The 24,179-nt window shown below is 45.1% G+C and overlaps 1 protein-coding gene across 1 annotated transcript in view; it reads right to left on the bottom strand.

Annotated features, from left to right (window-relative positions):
* Positions 1-24,179, bottom strand: part of CUBN (cubilin) — a 1,111,275-nt gene that overhangs the window by 86,045 nt on the left and 1,001,051 nt on the right. The window contains exons 60-61 of the mRNA XM_069211549.1: positions 13,811-14,016; positions 5,289-5,451 (exon numbers count right to left, since the gene is read on the bottom strand). Of these exons, the coding sequence (XP_069067650.1) occupies positions 5,289-5,451; positions 13,811-14,016 (369 nt within the window). The remainder of the gene's footprint in view (positions 1-5,288; positions 5,452-13,810; positions 14,017-24,179) is intronic.

Raw genomic sequence — 24,179 nt, 5'->3', positions numbered from 1 at the left:
GCCAGAGAGAAGCAAGGCAGCAGGTCAACAGCAAGGCAGCAGTCCTTCACAGAAAGCAGTCAGGTGAGTCCTTTTAGCAGCGAGGCAGTTCTTCGTAGCAGGATGCTGGTTCTGGTTCAGGTTCTCTTCTCCAGGAAGTGTCTGAGTTGTTAGGGGCAGAGGCTACCCAAATGTGCCTGTGAAATGGGGGAGATTTCAAAGAGTGGCTTAGAAGTGCACAAGGTCCCCTTTCAGTTCAATCCTGTCTGCCTGGGTCCCAGTAGGGGGTGTGGCAGTCATTTGTGTAAGGGCAGGCTACAGTCCTTTGACATGTAAGTGTCAGGCCCTCCACCCTACTAGCCCAGGAAGACCCATTAAAAATGCAGATGTATGCATGTGAGGCTGAGTACCCCGTGGTTTGGGTGTGTCTGAGTGAATGCACAAGGGAGCTGTCAACTGAACCCAGCCAGACGTGGATTGTAAGGCACAGAAGGATTTAAGTGCAGAGAAATGCTCACTTTATAAAAGTGGCATTTCTAAAATAGTAATATTAAATCCAACTTCACCAATCAGCAGGATTTTGTATCACCATTCTGGCCATACTTAATATGACCTCACTACTCCTTTCAGATCAGCAGCTACCACTCAAACTGTATATGAGGGTAGCCCCCAATGTAAGCCTATGAAAGGAGCAGGCCTCACAGCAGTGTAAAAACAAATTTAGAAGTTTTACACTACCAGGACATGTAAACTACACAAGTACATGCTCTGCCTTTTGCCTACACAGCATCATGCCCTATGGGTATCCTGGGGTATACCTTAGGGGTGACCTATATGTATAAAAACATGAGTTTTAGGCTTTGCAAGTACTTTTAAATGCCAAAGCAAATTGGCAGTGAAACTGCACACACAGGCCTTGCAATGGCAGGCCTGAGGCAAGGTTAAGGAGCTACTTAAGTGGGTGGCACAATCAGTGCTGCAGGCCCACTAGTTGCATTTAATCTACAGGCCCTGGGTAGATATAGTGCACTTTACTAGGGACTTATAAGTAAATTAAATAATCCAATTGGACATGATCCAATGTTATCAGGTTTAAAGAGAGAGCGCATATGCACTTTAGCACTGGTTAGCAGTGGTAAAGTGCGCAGAGTCTTAAAACCAGCAAAAACAATATCTAAAAAGTGGAATGAGGCAGGAAAAAAGTTAGGGGTGACCACCCTAAGGCTGGCAGGTCTAACATGTGCCCCCCCCCCCCAGCTGAAAGTGGGGAGAGCTACCCAACCTCCTGGGAGCTCTCATTACTAAGGCGGAAGTATCTGGAGAGACCATCAGCATTGGTCAATCCCCAGGCGATGCTCCACCGTAAAGTCCATCCCCTGTAGAGAAATGGACCACCTCAAGAGTTTAGGATTCTCACCCATCTGAGGGGCCTGTGGTCTCTCTGAACCTGGAAGTGAGTCCCAAACATGTATGGTCTCAGCTTCTTCAGTGCCCAGACCACAGCAAATGCTTCTCTCTCAATAGCACTCCACCTCTGTTCCTGTGGTAATAGTCTACTGCTAATAAAGACTACAGGTTGGTATAGGCCCTCCTCATTTAGCTGTGCTAGAACAGCCCCTATGCCATACTCTGAAGCGACTGTTGGCACAATAAATTCCTGGGAGAAGTCAGGGGCCTTGAGCATGGGGGCCGTGCACATGTCTTCCTTCAAGGAGTCGAAGGCTTTCTGACAAGCTTCTGTCCAATTCACCAACATAGGTTGCTTTTTGGAAGTAAGTTCTGTCAAGGCTGTCACAATGAATCCATAGCCCTTGACAAACCTACAGTTGTATCGAGTGAGACCTAGGAAGGTTCTCACTTCTGTCTGTGTTCTAGGTGGTTGCCACAAAGGGTAATGGCCCTCAGGTGTGGAAAATGCAGATCTCTCTTTCGCCCTCTCAGTCAAGGCGATCTGCCAGTTCCCTGATGTGAGATCAAAAGTACTGAGGAATTAGGCAGCGCCTAGTCTGTCTACGAGCTCATCAGCTCGGGGGATGGGGTGAGCGTCAGTCCGTGTGACTGAGTTGAGACCCCGGTAGTCCATACAGAACCAGAGTTCTGGCTTGGCACCGGGTGCAGCAGCCTTGGGTACCAGCACCACAGGGCTGGCCCAGGGACTGCTGGACTTCTCAATAACCCTTAGGGCCAGCATCTTGGCAACTTCCTCCTTGATGCTAGCCTTCACCTTATCTGACAACCTGTAAATTTTGTTCTTTATAGGGGGATTGTCTCCCATGTCAATATTGTGGACACAAAAGTGCAGTGGTAAAGTGCGCACAGTCTTAAAACCAGCAAAAACAGTATCTAAAAAGTGGAGGGAGGCAGGCAGACAAAAAGTTAGGGGTGGCCATGCTAAGGCTGTCCGGTCTAACCGTGGAGTATCATACAGTGGAATAACGTATAGTGAAATAGCGTACCGTGAAGTGTAGAAAAGTGAAGTTGCATAGAGTGGAATAGTGTAGAGTGGACTGGCCTACATTGAAGTGGTGTAGCACAGAGTTAAGGAAACTGTATAAATTGGAGTGGTGTCTCATACTGTAGAGTGGAGTGCTGTGTTGTACATTGTTGGAAACAGTTTTAGAGTGAAGTATAGTGTTGTACAATTACGTATATGGGAATATAATGGAGTACAGATTTGGACAGTGGCATGTATAAGGATATGGTTGAGTAGAATGTAGTAGAATGGCATGAGTGTAGTAGAGTTTCTTAGAGTGGAGAAGATTACACTGCGGTGGCATAGAGTGGAATACATTTAGTGGAGAAGCATACAGTGGAGTGGTGTGAGTGGAGTAGTGTAGACTGGAGTAATGTGGAGTGGAGTGTTGTACAGTGGAGCAGCATAATGTAACAGCGTATAGTGTAGTAGCATGAAGTATTGAGGGGTACAGTGGAGTGATGTCCAATGGAACAGCATAGAACAGAGTGGTGTACTGCAGTGGCATAGAGTGGAATACATTTAGTGGAGAAGCATACAGTGGAGTGGTGTGAGTGGAGTCAGTGTAGACTGGAGTAATGTGGAGTGGAGTGTTGTACAGTGGAGCAGCATAATGTAACAGCGTATAGGGTAGTAGCATGAAGCATTGAGGGGTACAGTGGAGTGATGTCCAATGGAACAGCATAGAACAGAGTGGTGTACAGTGTAGTGGGGTGGAGTGGAATACCACACAGTAAAGTGATGAAGACTGAAGTTGCGTACAGTGTACCAGCGTAGAGTGGAGTGGTGTACAGTGCAGTAGTGTGGAATGAAGTACAATGGAGTGGCGCAGAGTGGAATAGGATACAGTGGAGTGGCATAGATTGGAGTGGGGCAGAATGGAATAGCATACAGCAGAGTGATGGAGAGGAGTGGCCTCCAGTAGACTAGCATAGAATGGAATGGCATTGAGTGAAGTTGTGTACACTGGAGTGGCATAGAGTGGAGAAGAATTTAGAGGAGTGGCACACAGTGGAATAGCAGACAGTGGAGTGGCATAACGTAGAATAGGACACAGTGGAGTGGTGTTGAGTGGAATTGCATAGAGTGGAATAGCATATAATGCAGTAGTGTACAGTGGAGTGGTATACAGTGAAGTGACATTCACTGAAGTGATGTAGAGTAGAGTTGTGTACGGTGTAGTAGTATAGAGTGGTCTGGAGTAGAGTTGAGTTGTGTACAGTATATTAGTGTAGAATGTAGTAGTGTACAGTGGAGTGGCCAACAGTGGAGTGGTGTACACTGGAGTAGTGAACAGTGGATGGAGTAGAGTGCAATAGCATACAGTGGAGTGGTGTTCAATAGAATAGTGTAGAATTAAGTGGAATACAAGAGAGTGGCATTGAGTAGAGTAGTGTACTGTGGATTGGCTTACAATAAAATAGCACAGATTGGAGTGGGGTACAGTAGAATGGTGCAGAGTGGAATGGCTTATAGTGGAGTGGCGAACAGTGAAGTGGTGTAGACTGGAGTGGAGTAGAGTGGAGGTGCGTACAGTGTAAGTGTGTAGAGTGTAGTGGCATATAGTGGAGTTACATACAGTGTAATAGTATAGAGTGGAGTGGCGTAGAGTGGAATTGCATACAGTGGAAAGGCATCAAATGGAGTGACGTAGAGTGGAATAACATGTAGTGGAATGGCCTAAAGTGGAGTGGTGTTGACTGAAGTTGAGTGGTGTACACTGAAATACCGTCGAGTGGAGTGGTGTATAGTGTAGTAGCATATGGATGTATTCAAGCATTCCATCCATCACCTTGTTGTTTTTTGCATTTGTTGCCCTAAGCGTACCAAGTTTGCCCAGATGTGGGTCCTAGGCTCACTATGAAACTGGATTCAAGCTAACCTGGCTGATGAGGGGTGATAGCTTGAAACTGGTCAGAGGATGCTTGTTTACGGGACAGGGAGGACCTGGCCTGATAGTTCGGGTTGGACTGTTCCCATGAGGAGCAAGGTTGAGGCTGATTTGCATATGGCTGGGTCCAAACTGGGGTGGCATGGTGGGTAAAAAAATTGATGGACTGGGATGCACTCTTAAAAAATTTAAAGAAAACTTTTCATTTTTGTTTTTGAAAGGCATCCTGTTTTACCTTAAGGAAAATGGGTTACATTTAAAAAAATAGTTGCTTTATTTAAAAAGCAATCACAGACATGGTGATCTGCTAACCTCATCAGGCCACTATCCCTCATGAATATTGATGAGCTAGGTCCATTTGCAACCCACTGGGAATCAGTAAGTGTGCCTGAGACACATCAGAACATCACAGTTTGCGACTTCCTAATTGTGAATCATAAAGATTCGCAATTAGAAAGTTGCAAATAGTACTCTTTGTATGTTTGGCCCTACGTTTTTGGCCGTTATAACTTCATAACCACTTCATAACATCACTTGCAATAGCAAAAAGGATCATCCATACAGTCTAATATAGATTGCTGTGAAATTTCCTTAGAATCTATTCAGCCGTTTTGATGCAGGTTTTATGACTCCAAGGGGCTTGTTACAGCTGGCCTTATATTCCTAGAGCTGGACGATATGACAAAATACTTACAGAAAGTAATATTTATATAATGTAGACAATATTATCTATATTACACTGCCTGTCGAAAACGTGGAAATGTCTGCTATTTAAATGAAATACATTGGTAAAGGCACTTAGATAGACAATTGAATTAAGTAGAGAGAAAAGAAAGCTTGATAACGTACAAAATGTAAAACTGCATTATATCAATATCATCATACGAGCTCTTGCACATAAATAAATGTGTCTATCATAGAAGTTGTAACTAATAAGATACTTACGTGTTATTACTGTGTAAGTGGCATTAAAGCCAGCCATTTCCTCAGTAACGTCTGAGACAAACACAACTGTCAAAAAGTTTCCAGTGGAAATAAATGGAGCTGGGGTACTGGAGCCACAAAAGGTACCAACGATATTGGCATTTTCGTTATCCCCATCATACAGCTGAAAAATAAATAAAGTATGTTATTAAATGTTCTCAGAAGTGGCGAGATGGTGTTTTCTCTAAGAACTCTGTGATCACTCACAATCTGCCTGAAACAAAGTAAGCAATACCCAACTTTCAGTTCAAGCAAAGACTAGCCTCCTCTATCTGTATGTAAATGCTTAGAAAGTCATACACAACTCTGGTAGCAGTAAGACGTATCGTGGACCATTCGCTCTTCAGAGGAGAATGGTTTTCCTTTGTGTTCCATGTGGCCATCCTGCCCCTTGCTTCAACCATAAACATGTCCATGTACATGCACCCAGTTTTGGTCTCTGACGATATTGTGTTCAAATTAACAGTATACGACTGCAAAAATAAACAGTATCTGATGAATGCAAAGAGGGCTCAAGGTGTGCCCTTACACTTCTGGGTGATTATCGAGCCTGAAAACAATGATCCCAGTAAGTAAAGTTGAGGAAACAAAAAAAGAGACAGGTTAAATGTTTCAAATAATCTCAACCAGCGGCAAATAATCGTGCCTGCAACCCAGTGCTTCGATTTGTTGCCCACCATTATCAATTCAGACAAAAACCCGCCATCGCAAATAATCCTTCGTCCTGCTTTGGTACGAAAATTACAGCCTGTACTGCCAGATCAGGCCCCTCTGAATGGAAACACCCCAGATCTCACTTCTGTGACGCCATCACCAACATCATCAGTGTCCAAGCCCTCGCCTCAACTGACTACATCCTCCTCGGCGACCTGAACTTTCACTTAGAAAACAACAATGATATCAACACCACCAACCTACTCGCCAACCTCGCAAACCTCGGCTTTAAGCAACTCGTCACATCACCCACCCACACCGCAGGACACACACTCGACCCCATTTTCTCTACCAGCAACCACGTCTCCTTCAGCCACGCCACCGAACTCCACTGGACCGACCATCACTGCATTAATTTCTCCTTCCAGAAGCCGGTCACCCACCTCCTCACCTCACTACCCCCCCGAAGCCACTGGAACAAAATCTCGACAGAACAACTGATCTCCACCCTCGCCCAGGCACCACCTCCCAGGACCCTAGACCCCAACTCAGCCACCATCAACCTACATCAATGGATAGTTGACTGCGTCAACACCCTTGCACCGCTCAAGCAACCCTCAGACACCCACCACAGAACCAATGCCAACTGGTTCACCCCGACCCACAGGCCTCCAAGCGGGAATGCCGAAAAATGGAGAAGACCTAGCGCCTTGAACCTATGAATCCAACCACATCACCCTCAAGATTACCATCCGCAAACATCACCAGCTGATCTGCACCACTAAAAGAACCTTCTACAAAAGCCGCATAGACACCTACGCCCAAAACAACAAAGAGCTCTTCGGCATCATCAAAGAGCTCTCCAATCCCAGGGCCTGCTCCTACGAACCCCCGCCATCACAGGAGCTCTGCAACTCCCTCGCCACCTATTTCCGTTGAAAGATCAAAGACATCCACAACAGCTTCAACCCCCTGACCCACAAGCCAACCATAGACAGTCACATACCCAAGCAACGACAACCTCCTATGCACCTGGACCCACATCAACAATGAAGACACCAGCAACATCATGGCCTCCATCCACTCCGGCTCCCCCTCGGACCCTTGTCCACACCAGATCATCAACAAATCCAGCAAAATCATCGCCCCCCCACCTCTGCGCCATCATCAACAGCTCCTTAGAGACAGCCACCTTCCCGGAGAGCTGGAAACACGCCGATGTCAAAGCCCTGCTGAAGAAACCCAAGGCGGACCCAGATGACCCCAAGAACTACCGGCCCATCTCCCTCCTCCCCTTCCCAGCAAGGGTTACTGAGAAAATCGTGAACAACCAACTATCCCGCTTCCTAGAAGACAACAAAGCGCTCAATACCTCTGAATCAGGATTCCGCAAAAACCACAGCACTGAGATCGCACTCATCGCTGCTACAGATGACAACAGGACCATGCTCGACGAAGGCGAAACCGCAGCGCTCATCCTCCTGGACCTCTCCGCAGCCTTCAACACCATCTGTCACCACACTCTTCGAACACGCCTCCACAACGCCGGGATCCATGGCATGTCCCTCGATTGGATCTCTTCATTCCTCTCCGGCAGAACCCAGAGAGTCCGCCTTCAACCTTACATGTCCTAACACTCCATGACCATCTCTGGAGTCCCCCAGAAATCCTCCCTCAGCCCAACGCTGTTCAACGTTTACATAGCCCCTCTCGCCAACATCGCAAGAACTGACCACATCAACATAGTTTCCTATGCAGACGAAACCCAGCTGATCATCTCCCTCACGAAAGACCCTGCAATTGCTAAAAACAACCTCCACAATGGAATTCACGCCATCGCCAACTGGATGGAATCTAGCCGCCTCAAGCTAAACACCGACAAAACAGAGATCCTCATCTTAGGCAGCAACCCCTCAGCCTGGAACTACTCCTTGTGGCCTACCTCCCTAGGAGCCACACCCACACCCACAACTCAAGCACGAAACCTGAGAATCATCCTGGACTCAGCATGACCCAGCAGGTTAACACAATCTCCTCTTCCTGCTACAACACCCTCTGTATGCTCTGCAAGATCTTCAAATGGTTCCCCGTTGAAACCAGAAAAACAGTCGCCCATGCCCTGGTCAGCAGCAGTCTGGACTACGGAAACGCACTCTATGCAGGAACTACGGCCAAACTAGTAACAAAAATGCAACATATCCAAAATGCTTCTGCCCGCCTCATCCTTGACACCCCACGCCACAACCACATGTCTACCCACATTGGCTACCCGTATCGAAAAGGATCACCTTCAAACTTCTCACCCACGTACACAGAACTCTCCACAACACAGGTCCGGCCTACCTCAACAACAGACTCACCTTCCATACTCCCACCCGCCTTCTCCGCTCCGCCAACCTCGCCCTCACCTCCGTCCCCCGCACCCGCCACAACACCGTCGGAGGAAGATCCTTCTCCCACCTCGCCGCCAAGACCTGAAACTCCCTACCGCTCCACCTACGCCAGACCCAGGACCTCCCAACATTCAGGAAATGCCACAAGACATGGCTATTTGATCAGTAGCTTCCCCCCCCAGCGCCTTGAGACCCTGACGGGTGAGTAGCGTGCTTTATAAATTACCTGATTGATTGATTGAAGCACAAGCAACCATAAACCAGTTTCAGCCTCATAAGGCCTTGTCAGCATGGGCGTCATTCAGGGGTCACTGGGGTCGCAGCTGCGACCCCTGTCTTGCCCTTGCCAACCCTGCCACTGCATTTGTGACCCCTAGCCTCAGAGCTGGCAAAATCAGTGCCAGGAACACAAGGGCAGCTCGTCCTCATGGATGTCAGTTAGGGCACCACTTTCCTTGTTTTCTGCCTATTTTGTATTACACTAACAGTGAATAGTAATGTATTATTCAATTATTAGTGTGATAATGAATGGATTACACTTAGATGGAATATTGCCTTCCCTTGTAGCTGAGGTAAGTAAAATATGGTTTTAAATGTATGTTGTGTGAGTGTGTGTAAGTGTAAGCATGCATGCAAGAGTGAAAGTAAAGGTTAAATGGCATGTGATGTCACTTCCACTACCCCAAGCATTTTGATGAACTGACATTCATGCTTGTCAGCGGGGTACAGTTTGCTTACTCGGTGCAGTTTGTACATGACCCATGTGAGGTTGTGCTGCACCTCTCTCAGCCATGCATTTAGTTTCACATTGTGGACCGTTTGATCCCAGTGCTGACCATGTGTGCTCACAAATGTATCTTACCCAGAGATTGATTGGCTTGGGAAGTTGATTGAACACAAGCAAAAAGATGAATCTTGATGAAATTAATAGGATTTGGGTGCAAACAATATAATAGTTACAATATATGTGCATGTACAGAAGTGGACCTTACAAAATATAACTGTGTTTAGAATACGTATTCCGTAAACGAACACAATTGAAGTGGAAGGATGAAACAGTGTACAAGTACTATTGTTTAAGAGTCAGAGTTATTTACAATTATTAAAACTTTTAATTTTCAGTTTGTTTGGATTCTCCAAGTCATGGGTACATGAACTCAGACTTAGTTCGTCTCAGGACATCCATTGTCGATATTCTATCCAGACCTCTGCAGACCATTAGAGTGCAAACTCTAGGCGTGATTTATTAATGTATTTGCACTGCAGGGTTTTGATTAAACACCACGCTGTGGGTCTGTGAGTGGTACTGTGAGTGGCTGTATGGATGTATAACTCAGTGTGTGTGGTTGTGTGGAAGGGTAAGTGGGTGTCTGACTGTATGAGATGGTGTGTGAGTGGCTGTCTGGGTCTCTATATTGGTGTGTGAGTAGGTGTTTTAGTGGGTCTGTGAGTGGTTGTATTTTAATTCTTAATTGGGGTCTGGATACTGTGGATCCATCACAAATTCACAGGGGGGGCTGCACTGAGTGCCGTGGAGGATCTGCAGATCTTCATGCACCCAAAAAAAAACATTTTGTGGCAATTTCTTGCCCATGAAGGGTCCCTCACAGACCTCTCCATCAGTTCCATGGGGTTAGGGTAACTCTACTCTGACCACAACCATCAGCTTTAAGCCCCTGGGATTGAGTGCCAAACTCAAAATGGCAGCTGCAACTTTCCAGTCACATTGTGGCCAGCCAATCAGAGCATTGTTATAGTATATATGTTTACATATATATATATTCACACAAGAAAAGTTAGGGGGACGTTATAGTTAGCTTCCAAATTTACTTACCCAAAACCATAAAAAACAAGCTGTTATAGTTGGAGTTATTTCAAGTAACTATAACTCATGCCCCCAGCACACACACACAGATAAAAATAGATACACACAAACAAACACAACATACCAAGTAATTTAGAAATTTTAAGCCAATCGTGAGTTAAGCATTGCTGAGGTCTGTTGAGGGCTCTTCGGACTGTCTCAATAACTTCAATTCTCCTCTTCACTCACATCACTTTCTTCTGTAGTCCCTGGGTTAGACTCTAGTGTCCTTTCTCTCCTGCTATATTTCTGGAACTGTCCATCTCACACCACATCTCTTTCCTCAAGTTCAAATTGATGGCTCAAGTCAGCGCAGTGTCCTCCTCCTACTTCCGCATATTATGTGTTAGAAATGGGGTCTTTGTTTGGCAGTCAGGTTACCCCCTGTCCAAGCAAGGACCCTCACTCTAGTCAGGGTGAAGGAGAATCACCCTCAGCTAACCCCTGCTCGCCCCCTTGGTAGCTTGGCACAAGCAGGCAGGCTTAACTTCAGAGTTCTAGGTGTAAAGTATTTGTAACAACACACACAGTAACTTAATGAAAACACTACAAAATGACCCAACACAGGTTTATCTAAACAAAACAAGAACATAATGACAAAAATCCAAAATACACAAGTCAAGTTATTAATTTCAAAAGCAAAAGAGTCTTGAATCCTTTTGTAAACAAGTAATACACTGTTAGCGTTGAAATGTACCTGGGTAGCATCAAAATAACACGCACGGGCGAGTGTGCATCGAAAAAGGTAAACAGTCGTCGAATTGTCACCCGCAAGCGAAACCGTGCATCATTTCTCCCTCTTTGGTCGGGTCGGCGTGCGTCGGTTTTCCTTTCCGCAGTAGAACGATGCATCAATCTGGGCAGCACTCGGGTCCGGGCAGGCATTGTATCGTTTTTCAGTGCCCAGCAAGGTTTGCTTAAAAAATACTGCTGCACGGGCAAAACCGAGCTGTGTGGATTGCGATGTTACCAGCCTCCGTTAGCGATGGGGCATGTCGTTTCTCCAGCCGGGAGCATCGATCTTCCAGCCACGCTGCAAGTGGTGCATCAATTTCAGCTGCAGAGCCGGTGGCGTGTCATTTCTTCAGCTGCGTCTCAGAGGTTGCATCGGAAATTTCCCTGCACTGCGGTCGCTGCTTGGATTTTCAATCTTGGTCTGGCAGCTTCACCTGTCAAGGCCCCAGGAACTGGATAGGGCACCACTTGGCAGGGCAGGAGCCTCAGCAGAGAGTCCAGGTGCTGGCAGGGGAAATCTTTGATGGCCCTGAGACTTCAAAAACAGGAGGCAAGCCCAGGACAAGCCCATGGAGATTTCTTCACAAGCAGGAATGCACAACAAAGTACAGTCTTTGTCCTATTTCACCAGGCAGAAGCAGCAACTGCAGGATTGCTCCACAAAGCACAGTCACAGGCAGGGCAGCACTTTTCCACAGCTATTCAGCTCTTCTCCAGGCAGAGGTTCCTCTTGATGTCCAGAAGTGATCTAAAGTCTGCAGTTTTGGGTGCCCTTCTTATACCCATTTTGGCCTTTAAAGTAGGCTTACTTCAAAGGAAAGTCTCTTTTGTTTGTGAAATCCTGCCTTGCCCAGGCCAGGCCCCAGACACACACCAGGGGGTTGGAGTCTGCATTGTGTGAGGACGGGCACAGCTCTTACAGGTGTGAGTGAATACTCCTCCCCTCCCTCCTAGCACAGATGGGTCATCAGGATATGCAGGCTACACCCCAGCTCCCTTTGTGTCACTGTCTAGAGAAAAGTGAAAACAGACCAACTGTCAAACTGACCCAGACAGGGAATACACAAACAGGCAGAGTTACAGAATGGTTTAAGCAAGAAAATGCTCACTTTCTAAAAGTGGCATTTTCAAACACACAATCTTAAAATCAACTCTACTAAAATATGTATTTGTAAATTGTTAGCTCAGAGACCCCCAACTCCATATATCTATCTGCTCCCAAAGGGAATCTATGTTTTAATCAGATTTAAAGGCAGCCCCCAAGTCGAATTAGCAGTTTAAAACTGCACACGCAGACACTGCAGTGGCAGGTCTGAAACATGATTACAGGGCTACTAATGTCGATGACACAACCGGTGCTGCAGGCCCACTAGTAGCATTTGATTTACAGGCCCTGGGCACCTCTAGTGCACTGTGCTAGGGACTTACCAGTAAATCAAATATGTCAATCATTGATAAACCAATCAACCAAACAATTTACACAGAGAGCATTTGCTCTTTAGCACTAGTTAACAGTGGTTAAGTGCTCAGAGTTCTAAAGCCAACAAAAACAGGTCAGAAAAAATAGGAGGCAGGAGGCAAAAAGATTGGGGATGGCCCTGCATAAGGAGGAAAAAAAGTCCACCACAATGCATGCTGCGAACAATCTTCAAATGATTGCCTCAGGACACCAGACGGACTGCCACGCAAGCTCTCATCACCAGCTGGCTGGAACATGGCAACACACTCTATTCCTGAATCTCCAAACAACTCCTACACAAGGCACATACTTGACCTCCCACACTACAACCACTTCACACCACACCTCAGGAAGCTTCACTGGCTCCACATTCACAAGTGCAGCCAATTCAAACTTCTCATGCACACATACAAAGCCCTACACAGCACAGGACCGACCTGAACAGCGACATACACTTTCATCAATCGACCAGACACCTACGCTGTGCCTCACTCTCACACACATTCCCCTCATCTGCAAACGCAAAACTGGAGGTAACATATTCTTGTACATCACACCCAAGACATGGAACCACCTTCCTCAACACATCAGAGCCTCCTCCTCACTTCTTAAGCTCCACAAGAAGCTGAAGACCAAGCTCTTTGTATGAGCCTTGGGGACCACAAACCTACACACATGCTCAATCGCCTAGATAGCCTCTTGGGTGATGAGTGCCCATACCAATCAATATAAAATAACATTACAATTGGCACATCTGAGCGCTGTTCTATGTGTTCTTCACTAAAGCCAAAGATTGGATGAGCATGTAATCTGAACCCATTTATGAGCAAGTGACAGGCACTTTGAGAAATTCAAACTGCCTTCGGCCTGGACTCCAGCAGCTCTTATTTGTGGCCCGATATAAGGACCGATCCACAACCTGAACTCACACAGATATACAGAGGAAACATCTCTTATTATTGTACAGACTATACAGAAGTGATATGTTGCATGAAAAAAAAGCCTACAAAACACAACATCCTGAAAAAATAAAATATTCTTTGAGAAGTCAAGAGTAAGTAAAACGTGAAAAGTAAACGGGTACATCACTGTTCGACAGGCTGGGGGACTGGGGCCTGTTTTTACTGGCTGCTGGCGGTGGGAGTGGAAAGGGGAGGGGGCTTCAGGACAATTACAGACGGGGAACGTGCCCCACCAGCCCCTGCAGCGACGCCACTCTAGGCCCCTTACCTTCAATTGGACCCGTAATCCAGCGAATGGAAACGATCTCATGTTAATGCTACTCATACCAGTCAATAATGCTACATTAGCTATTCCAGGCAGTAGATTACCTGTTCTTTCTATCCTCTACAATCACCTCTAGTTTCTCTGCTCTTACCCTCACATAGTCGTATACACAGCTGTCCCTTGATGCCGCCTCCAGTACAAAGGCTGAGAAAGTGAAGTTGATCTGCTTGTTGACAGGCGCCACGATGTTCCACACACAGTTCAGATTTTTGTCGTACTTGCCGTCACGGTTTGCATCTGGAGAGCTGAGGCTACCGCTGGGGTTTGTCAGGTACCCTCCACACCCGTGCTGAGGGCCTGCAACACAAGCAGAGAATGATTACGTCAGTCTGCTTTCCTGGGAGGAACAGCTAAATTCAAGTGATTTCTCTTTCCAACCACTGCGGGACTTGCTTGACACCGCACCATTCACCGGAATAAAATTAGCCTCTTTTTACATTTTTGGAAAACTGTTTATTTAAATATCGTTCGCCATGCAGTGTTCCAGTGTCTAATGACAGAGAGAAACACGCCCCCAAGTTCATAGCATGTATGCTGCTGGGTAAACCTTTCGCTTTTATGACGCATTGTGACCTGGACAGACTGAAGAGAGAGGTACATATAGCTTTACGAAGGATGTAACCCTTTCCCAGAGGGGACAAGGTATTCTGACGCCTACAGCCCTCCACATATTTAGCAGACAAGAGAGGCCCCGGGTTGTACACAGCTTTTCCAAGACTCCTCCTTTGTGAAAGGATTAAACTAATACGAGAGCCCATTACCACAGGTTCGGAAGCTGGCTTCTTCACAGTTAGAATGGAGCTGTCGGTCCGAACTAATATAGCATACCCATCGGACAGTAAATTTAATGAAAACACCCTTTACCTCTGTACACAGTGGATGCCAGAACGTAGAAAGACATACATACAAATGGAAAGAGAGAAAGAGAGGGAGAAGAACCAGTTTGAAAAAAAGAGAGAGATGAGGGGGAGAGTAGATAAGTCAGAGATGGAGGGAGAAAGGTGAGACTATGGCGGGTATAAGGAGAGGTAAACATAGGGAAACAGGGGGGAGTAGGAGAAAGTAAGGGTGTGTGAGATGTGCGCACAAATGTTATTCTTAACTTTGTTCTATAATTTGGCATGTTCTCTTCCTGAGCCTGCAGAGGGAGCTCAAACATTACAAGTAACATTTTAAGCACATTGGCATATGGCTTTAAGCAACAGTACTTCCACTACAAATACGTTCTTCAGTTATAACGTTCTTCTTACACACGAATGATTGTCCTAGTCTATATTCTGATTGCGAGAGTAAGAATATGGTGACATTAGGATTGCAGGTTCACTCGTCAAATCGCATGTGTGTACTACTGTTTGCTCAAATGTCTACATCTCGTGTTTTGTTGCAAACAGGCACTATGCTTGCTTTCCTGAGCGATGACAGTGTTCTGATGTTTGCTGCTTGGTGTGATTTAAACATGGGCAGGTGTGCACTGCTCTCTGTAGCTTCCTTTCCTCAACATCCAAATATTTGCACAACATAAAAACGGACCCCCAGCTGCAGAACCTGGGACTCGGCTTACAAAATGAACTTGTATGTGCTAAAAAAAATGCTTTTGTTTAACTTTGACACTCTGTACCATTTTTGCCCTCTTATCCAAAGAATACCAAAGGCTACCTCACAAAACTTGTTCGACAAGAAGAAGTGTGCGTATGTGGTATGTGGGATTCTGTTGTGGCTGTGATATCCTTTTTGTGATTTCTTGAATTCTGTGCTGCTGTGTTTTGTTCCGCATTATTGCTATATGTTGTGTTGTACTATGGTTGTTGTGCTATGTTATGTTTTGGCTGTTTGTTGTTTTGTGCCTTGCTAATGTTTTCTTTGGTATGTTACTTTGTGGATGCTGTTGTATTATTTTTTTTGCATACTTTAGATACATCAAGAAATCCAGCTGCATTTCCAGCCAAAAGCAGCAGATACTTTAAAATTTTCTGTAACAAACATCAATTTACCACTGTTTAAGGTGGTAACTTAACACTGCTCCAGCTGTTTAACTATTTAAGACATGAGTCTGCCCAAAACCGTGGGCAGAGATCAGTGGTGAATGGTGACATTTGAAAGTGGTGGGGCGTAAAAGTTGGTTATGACTTTTATGTAGCAAGTGAAGTGAGCAAGCTTAATGGACAAACGTGGGGTCCAAGGTGAGTCCTCCTCCCAAGAAAAAAATAGAAAAAGATTGACAAATGGTGCATTTGAAAGCAAATGAATTTAGTGAGAAAGCAAGGTTTATAAAGCAATGGGAACATATAGAAGGTCATTCTGACCCTGGCGGCCGGTGGCCGCCAGGGCCACCGACCACGGGAGCACCGCCAACAGGCTGGCGGTGCTCCAATGAGCATTCTGACCGCGGCGGTTCAGCCGCGGTCAGAAGCGGAAAGTCAGCGGTCTCCCGCTGACTTTCCGCTGCTCTTTGGAATCCTCCATGGCTGCGGAGCGCGCTCTGCAGCCATGAGGATTCTGACCCCCCCTACCGCCATCCAGTTCATGGCGGGAAAGCCGCCATGAACAGGATGGCGGTAGGGGGGGTCGCGGGGCCCCTGGGGGCCCCTGCCGTGCCCATGCCAATGGCATGGGCACGGCAGGGGCCCCCGTAAGAGGGCCCCGCAAAGTATTTCAGTGTCTGCCTTGCAGACACTGAAATACGCGACGGGTGCCACTGCACCCGTCGCACCTTCCCACTCCGCCGGCTCGATTACGAGCCGGCATCCTCGTGGGAAGGTCGTTTTCCCCTGGGCTGGCGGGCGGTTTTACTGGAACCGCCCGCCAGCCCAGGGGAAAACTCGTAATACCCGCCGCGGTCTTTTGACCGCAGCGCGGTAATTTGGAGGGCGGGATCCTGGCGGGCGGCCTCCGCCGCCCGCCAGGGTCATAATGAGGCCCATAGTCTTGAAATACTAAACATATTAAAAACTGCCCCGTATCATACTGCATTAATACATTCAACAGTTACTTTAATGTGCAAACTGTACACCACAACAACTTCAGGCCCTTTAAAGTGTGTGCTTGCCCAGCGTCTTGTACTGCATACAGCACCAGCTTTGGAAGAAAATGCTCTAACCAGGCATCAGGAAGCACCCACAGCTGCTGGCTGCAATCGATCAAACAGAAATATGTGCAGACAGATCTGTAAGTGGGATGAAAAAAGTGGAGGCTCTCTAAAAGGGAGCATGTAAAATACATTTCTGTGATTCCCATAGTCTGCCACCCAGCCTGTATTTTGGTTTCTAGCTGATATGTTATTGCATCCAGAAATATAACACAACAACTGACATACACCTAAAACAAGTCTGTACTATTGGCTTTGTCAATTGTTGTTAGCTGTTTAAGATAAATAAGAATGATCAGTTATAAATAATTAAGATTGAAAATGTTTCAATTCTGAAATTGTGAGACTATGAATTAAATATTATTGAGGCCTATGGAAGGAGTATGGCCGTCAGTTATGTGTGCTTTACATTAGATATGTATGCCCTTTTTCTCTTTCCTCTTCAGCACCCTCTTTTCCCTCTCCCCTGATTGCAGTCCTTCACATCTTCCTCATTTTACCACCCCAGACATACACTGCACATATAAGCACTTTATTTCATTTTGCTTTTGTCTTTTAAATATTTTGACCTCTACGCACCCCTTCACACACATTTACACTGAATTTCATTTGCAACTGGAATACAAGACCATTGTTCTGTGTGCTCTGCAGAGACCAACCCACTATCAAGCACTTTGCCAACAGCCCCAGCGCTCTCAAATTAAGCCTCTCATAAGCACCTGGCATGAGTCAAAGTATTCATTATGCAAGAGTAATACAAATGCACATAAATACAGCACGGTGAAACAGCTAACTCTCTTGCAGAATGTAACATTAAATAAAACATGTGAGAAAAGAGAAGCTAAATAAATGTCTGACACACATTTTAACATTAATTGTTTGTATATCAATCCATGTTTTGGGGATTAATGTTAGGGGCATGAAGATAGGGCCAGTGTTAACGCCATACAGCAGATAACTGCCTTTACTGTAAGCAAGTATTTCTCCCCTTGCGATTGACTCGGATATTTGGATCCATTTTGCAAGGGAGCAAGACCCATGCTTATCTTATGCAACAGTTTCACGAGGAACAAATACAACAGCTCCACTTTTAAAGGAGCCAGCAATCTGCAGTCAGGGCCTGGGTTGTCACATGGGGGAGGTTAGCGTGACAACTGGTCTCAGTACAATAAAAATAATACAAGATTAGCATTATATCACTTACCATTACTGAAGACAAGGCACTAAATCACAGGTGCTTTCATTCACTCCTACCGCGTGACAAATGTGGAAAGGGTGGGATCTATGCGTCTTAATGACAGATGGCTGCCCTCAGGCAGGGATGAAGACTCCAACGCCTGAAACCATGATGCTTAAAGCGTCACTGGCCTACCTTTGATACTGCCATAGACCACAATGGAAATGAAGGCCTTTAGAGCAGTCAGACCTGCGTTGTGCGTCTCAGTGTAGAAAGTTGATTTACTGCCTGGCTTCCGTCTCTTGTTTCAAAGCAAGGCAGGGCAGGCAACCTAGGACAGACTGTCCAGATTTAATTGCAACAATTTGTTTAGAGATACAATCGTATCTCTAAGCAAATCGATTTATTTAATATTGTTTATATGAATGTGTAGGAATTTCAGAGGGGCAGCAGCCCTGAGCCCTAAAAGAGAAATTGCCCATGGCAGAGACCTGCCTTAAATTAGCAACTTGTAGTGTTCACTTTATGTTCTATGGCGCGTTGCCTGGAAAATGCATTACCAAATCAGCACTCGTTGGGAAGTAGTTCAACACATTGCTTTAGTTAGCGGCAAAAGTATCATAAAAATATAACTATAAAGCAAGCATATGTAAGACACATGATGAAGGCATCTACTGCAGAGCAGTCAGACACTCACATTTGTAAAGAGGAGGTATATGTAGGATGCTAATTGTAGTTCCTTGCAGATAGAAGTGCAGAGGGCTGCCAAGTTGTCAAATTGCTTATATGTGGCAAAATCATATTTGCAGTACACCTATATGTGACTTTTCTCTTAAAACTTGTGGGCTCGTGTTGGGTTCCCCTTCCATAGTTTGTGAACTCAGTAACAAGATCATGGATTATGGGCTGGAAACACAGAGGCCAGCGCTAGTCATATCCATTTCCTGTGAGAGGGTTGGGGGCCCCACGACATGGACAAACGTTTTCTTAATTTGATGGTTAAAGGGGGTGCCCCCACTAAGGCTGGAGGGTCATGGTGTGCTCACACTGTCCCAACAAGTGGCCTTTTGCTTTTATATTCAGGATGCGGGTCTGAGTAGCTAGAGCATTGATTTTAAAACCCGTTGGCCCATGTTAGGTCCCCTTTCATGATAAGCTGTCTCAATACCAGAACTGCAGACTGGAGATCTGGGGCCAGCACTTCTTGAGGTCCACAGTCTTCGAGAGGGGTTTGCATCCCCCATGATGGTGACAAACCTTTTTTTTTAAATTTGAGAACTATGGGATACTTTGAGGGGACTCTGAGTAAGGCCTGAAGGTAAAGGTGTGCTCACCCTGCACCATGTGGCCTTTTGTATCTACTTCCAGGATATAAGCACTGTGCTCCGTGCCTTGTAATAGTGACAAAAAACAGAAAGAGTCTCTTGTGACCAGCCAATCAGAGTCTTTGCGTCTGCAGTCTCTGTTTTGAGTACTCAGACTTGAAATGAACAACAGGGTAAAAAGCTCCCTTGTGCAATATGATTTTTGTTTTATTTAGTTAGCTGATGGTCCTTGAAACAAATTATCACAACTATGGGAGCCTAGGGTCCCAACAGAGCTGCATTGGGAGGAGGGGACCACTGAAAGAAAGTATCTCAACCCAAGCAGTAGCTGAACAAACAGAGCCAAGGCAACTCAAGCTGCTGAGGTATTACTAGTTAATACAAAATGCATTTCATTATAAACACTTGAGAATGGAGGCCTTTTAGTAAGTAAGAAGAACGTGTAAGAATGGCAATAAATAGTGCACCATCTTCCAGTGTTCAAAAACTGAAAAGTGTGGCCCCCATTAGCTCTGAATCTGTGTTTATGTTTTGACATAGCACTTGAAAAGGAAAAAAAGTAGATACAAGGTGCAGGGTCCTTTATTATTCTTTCAGTGGTACAACCAAAGGCCCAAGCTTTACGAAAAAAAAAAAAAATCAGCAATAGAGTGAAGGGTGGGGCCTCAGGCAGAGGACTTAGGTTAATCCCTTGCATACTAAAAATTCAAATGGTTAGAGTGCAACATGACCTAAAAAGCATTTCTGAAATACTAATTATTGGAGGACATTTTAATATGACTCTAGCAAAAGTGACAGTATGAGACTGGTCAAGACACAATTCAGTAGACTGAACAAATGCACTACCTGTGCGATATTTGGAAGACAATAAACATAGAAACTAGATAATATACCCTTACAAGCCTTACAAGCTATGAAACGGCTGCAAGATCAGATTAGTTTTTAATAATTAGAGATATTTGACCTGGTGAACTATGAGTAGTATGTGCTTAGGAAAAAATTCCTATTAGTTCATCAGGGCAGTATCACACGCACTGACTTATCACACACACATCTGTTCTTTTTGCTTTTGTCAGCCTAAGTGGGAAAGGTATGACCAGACCTGGGTTCCACGCTCACTGCACCACTGGATTTAAGCTAGCCTGGCTGATGAGGGGTGATACTGGTCCCAGGATGCTTGTTTCCGGTCCAGTGAGGACCTGGCTTGGCAGTACTAGCTGGACTGCTCCCATGGGGAGCAGGGCCAAGGCTGGTTTGCATATGGCTGGGTCCAAACTGGGCTGGTGTGGTGGGCAAAAAAATGATGGATTAAACTCTGATCTTTGTGACTGGGAGTGAATGTTTGCATTGTTCAGCATTCCATCCTTCATCTGTTCTTTTTATTAGTGGATCTGCAGCACTAAGTGTGCCACCCACTTAAGTAGTCCTTCAACATGTCCAGACCTGCCATTGCAGAGCCTGCGTGTGCAGTTTTAGACTGTCATGTCTACCTGGCAAGTTAACCCTCTTGCTAGGCCTAAACCTTTCTTTTTAATACATGTAAGTCATTCATAAGGTTGACTTTAGACAGCCCAAGGGCAGGGTACAGTGTTTTTAAAAAGTAGGATATTTACTTTCAAAGTTTACATGTCCTAGTAGTGAAAGATTCTTAAATCCATTTTTCACTACTTAAAGGCCTATCTCGCCTGTAGGATAGTGTTTGGATTACCTTATTATATTTTTATAAGTGGAATTTCGAATTGGGAAGGGATGGGACCCCTAAAGTTTGGCGTCACAGGGGTCACAATTTGAAATTACAACTTATGGTGAAGTTAGATTTTAAATTGTAATTCTGAAAATGCCACTTTTAGAAAGTTGACATTTTCTTACTTTAACATTTTGGTGTCTGCTGCCTGTCTCTGAATACACATCTGGGGTGGGTGACAGCTGGGTGTTGTAGATTCCTTCTAGACAGTCACACACAAGGGGAGCTGAGGTGTGACTGATGGCCTATCCTGGGCAGGTTGGTAGAGAGGTGCTGACACTTACACTTGAATAGGTTGTGTCCTGTCCACACACAAAGGGCTGCATATCCCCCTGTAGTGGGTCTGGAGCCTGGGCAGGAAGGGCAGGGACTCTGTGCACTTCAAATACTTCTCTTTGAAGTCTCCCCCACTTCAAAGGGATCACTGGGTATAAGTACTGGACCTCTGGCACCCCCACTTTAGTACACTTCTGGACCTGTGGATACTCTACCATGAAGAAAGACTGCTATGCTGCTGAAAGGACTGCCACTCTGCTGGATTGCTACTGTACTGGACTCTTGCTCTGCCGAGCTGACCTGCTGCCTTCTGCCCTCTTTGCCTGGGGGTGAGAAAGACTGCATCTGCATCTCTCCAACCCAGAACCAAAGTGACTCCAAGGGCTTGCCTCCTGTTTTCTGAGGTCCCAGGGGCATAATAGACTTCAACTCACATGCTACAGCACTTGGGCTCTGCCAACTGTGAGTCTTGCCCTGCCAAGTGGTGCCAAACCAGAACTGGGCACTTGGGAGTAGGTATAAAGTGCTGCTCCAGCCAAAATCAAGCCATCAATGCTGTTGTGCCACTTAGAACTAGAACAACTCCATTAACGCCAACACATCAACGCTGCTGCAAGGATCGAGGCCATCGAATCACCTCCATTTCCATAAAATACCCAGACCTAGTTTAAGAATTTTGATATACTGATAGGGTGTGGTAAGTGAGAATATCATTATTAAAAATAGCATCTGATAGAAATATTGTGTAATAAATGTCATTTACAAAAGTCATCCAATGGGTGGAGATTTTCAATGATTAACTCCAATTGGTCAATATTTTTGTCAACAATATTTTGGATACTATATTTCTGTCTGATTGTATTCTGGTGAAAATATTTTGGTAGTATACCTTTCAGGGTCCATGCATGAAGGGGAATACTGCTATGAACTTTTGGACAGACGTTACAAAATGTCAGGTTCTTATCAAATGTATTCCATGGTGGGCTTGGTACTAGTGCTTCGATCTCTAGTGCAGCTATTATGGTGTGTTGTAACATGGTTGACACAGTGGAAGACAGAAGATGCTGAAGAGGTAGCTTCTTTGACAATATCACTTTCCGGCAAAAAGCTCTTTGGGAATCGTCAAGAAAATGACTTGATTAAATCTTTTAAAGATAGGAAGTATGCTTTTCCTTCAAAGGGTAAGGGTTTCTCATTCTCAGCCTCAGGTTCTTTGAATGCCTACAAACACCACCATCAGTCATTCAAGGTCACAGGAAATACATTTTCAGATGCATGGTTTATTAAAGAAGTCTCTTTTAATCACAGAGCTTTGAAGATGTAATGATAGCGTTCCTAACTAGTAGGGTGCAGTGCTTATTCGTAGGTCTTTTCGAGGTTACATCCAAGACTTTGTGGCCGCATGGGAGGCTGATGTCTATGTGTTGAAAGTGACTCAGGAAGGTTATGTTCTAGATGTCTCCTCCATGACTTCAGGCACCGAATTCTTGCCTACTCCCATTTTCAGGTGCAGGATTAAATAAGGTGGAAGCTTTAAGGGCAGTTATTGCGGCCTTGTTCCAAATGGGGGATTGTGAATCCTACCTCCTACCCTCCAAAAAAGGTAGGGTGAGACAATGTACTCCACATCTTTTCTAGTCTAAAAGGTCACAGGAGGTTTCTGTGCAGTCTTGGATGGAAAACATGTGAGTTCCTGGGTAACTATGGTACATTTTATATTGGACTGTCTGCGGAGGATTATTGTGATAGCACAGCTAGGGAGTTTGGAAAATCTGAATTTTCGTGATGCTTACTTGCAAACGCCAGTGTACAGTTGTCATCAGAAGTTTCTCTGGTTTGCTGTGATGGAGAATCTTTTTAAATTTTATTGCAAAGGTCAGCATCAGGGGTTCTTACCAAGATACTGGCTGCCCTGGTGGATTAGTTTCACAATCAGAGAACTTTACGACATACAAATCTAGATAACTAGTTGACTCACTGTCTTTTGAAGGCCAGGCAATCCAGTTTTTTCACAAAGTGTTGCCCTGGTTTAGAGATGGAACTTTCATGGCTGGAACGAGCACAGGATATTGAATTCGTAGGTGCCTGATTCTAAACAGATGTTGGTGTGGTGTTACCGCTGGGTTGCAGAGGAGAGATGCTTCAGAAGAAAGCCATCTTTTCTTAATCAGGAATATCCCAGTGTTCAGTTTCAGGGAAGCATAAGTGCAGTCTTGATGGTTTTTCCTTTGTCCAAGTTTTTATCTATGGCTCAGATCGTGGAGAGGCTCAGTAGGTCTTTTTATCATCTCAAAACTAATGTGTTTATTCGTATGTGATCAGGACAAGATTCATAAACATATCAGAACCATTCATCACAATGCAATTTTTCATTCCATAGAAGATCGTACTCACGTCAAGTACTGAAACAATTGGGAGTTCACATGAACCTTTTAAAGGGATTAGAAAATGATTCAACCTTCAATACAGCAACTACAGGATATTCTAAAGAGCTTTACAACACATGAATCTCTTCCTGAAATGTTCAAAATATCATAGCACTCACTCCCATCATGTTATCCCCATCGACTCTTCCTTGTCAGCACCAAAAGAAATGACACCACAAATGTTTGGCTTCTCTGAATAACTAGGCACCACACTTTCTCTTTACTGCAAAGTAACTCCGATGTTCGAAACAATTATCAACCTGTTGTTGGACTCCCAGAGATTTCCAAAACTGAGGAGAAAGTGGTCAGTTCTGAACTTCACTATTACTTGAATCTAACTGCACACTGGACTCAAATCAATCTGGCTTCTGTCTCAAACGTAGAATTGGAACAGCCCTCCTAAATGTCAAAGATGGCATATTAGAAA

Source organism: Pleurodeles waltl, chromosome 10 (genome assembly GCF_031143425.1).
Source record: "Pleurodeles waltl isolate 20211129_DDA chromosome 10, aPleWal1.hap1.20221129, whole genome shotgun sequence".
In the NCBI taxonomy this organism is placed as follows: domain Eukaryota; kingdom Metazoa; phylum Chordata; class Amphibia; order Caudata; family Salamandridae; genus Pleurodeles; species Pleurodeles waltl.
Note: the sequence above shows the minus strand (reverse complement) of the source record. Positions and strands in the feature narration are given on the sequence as shown.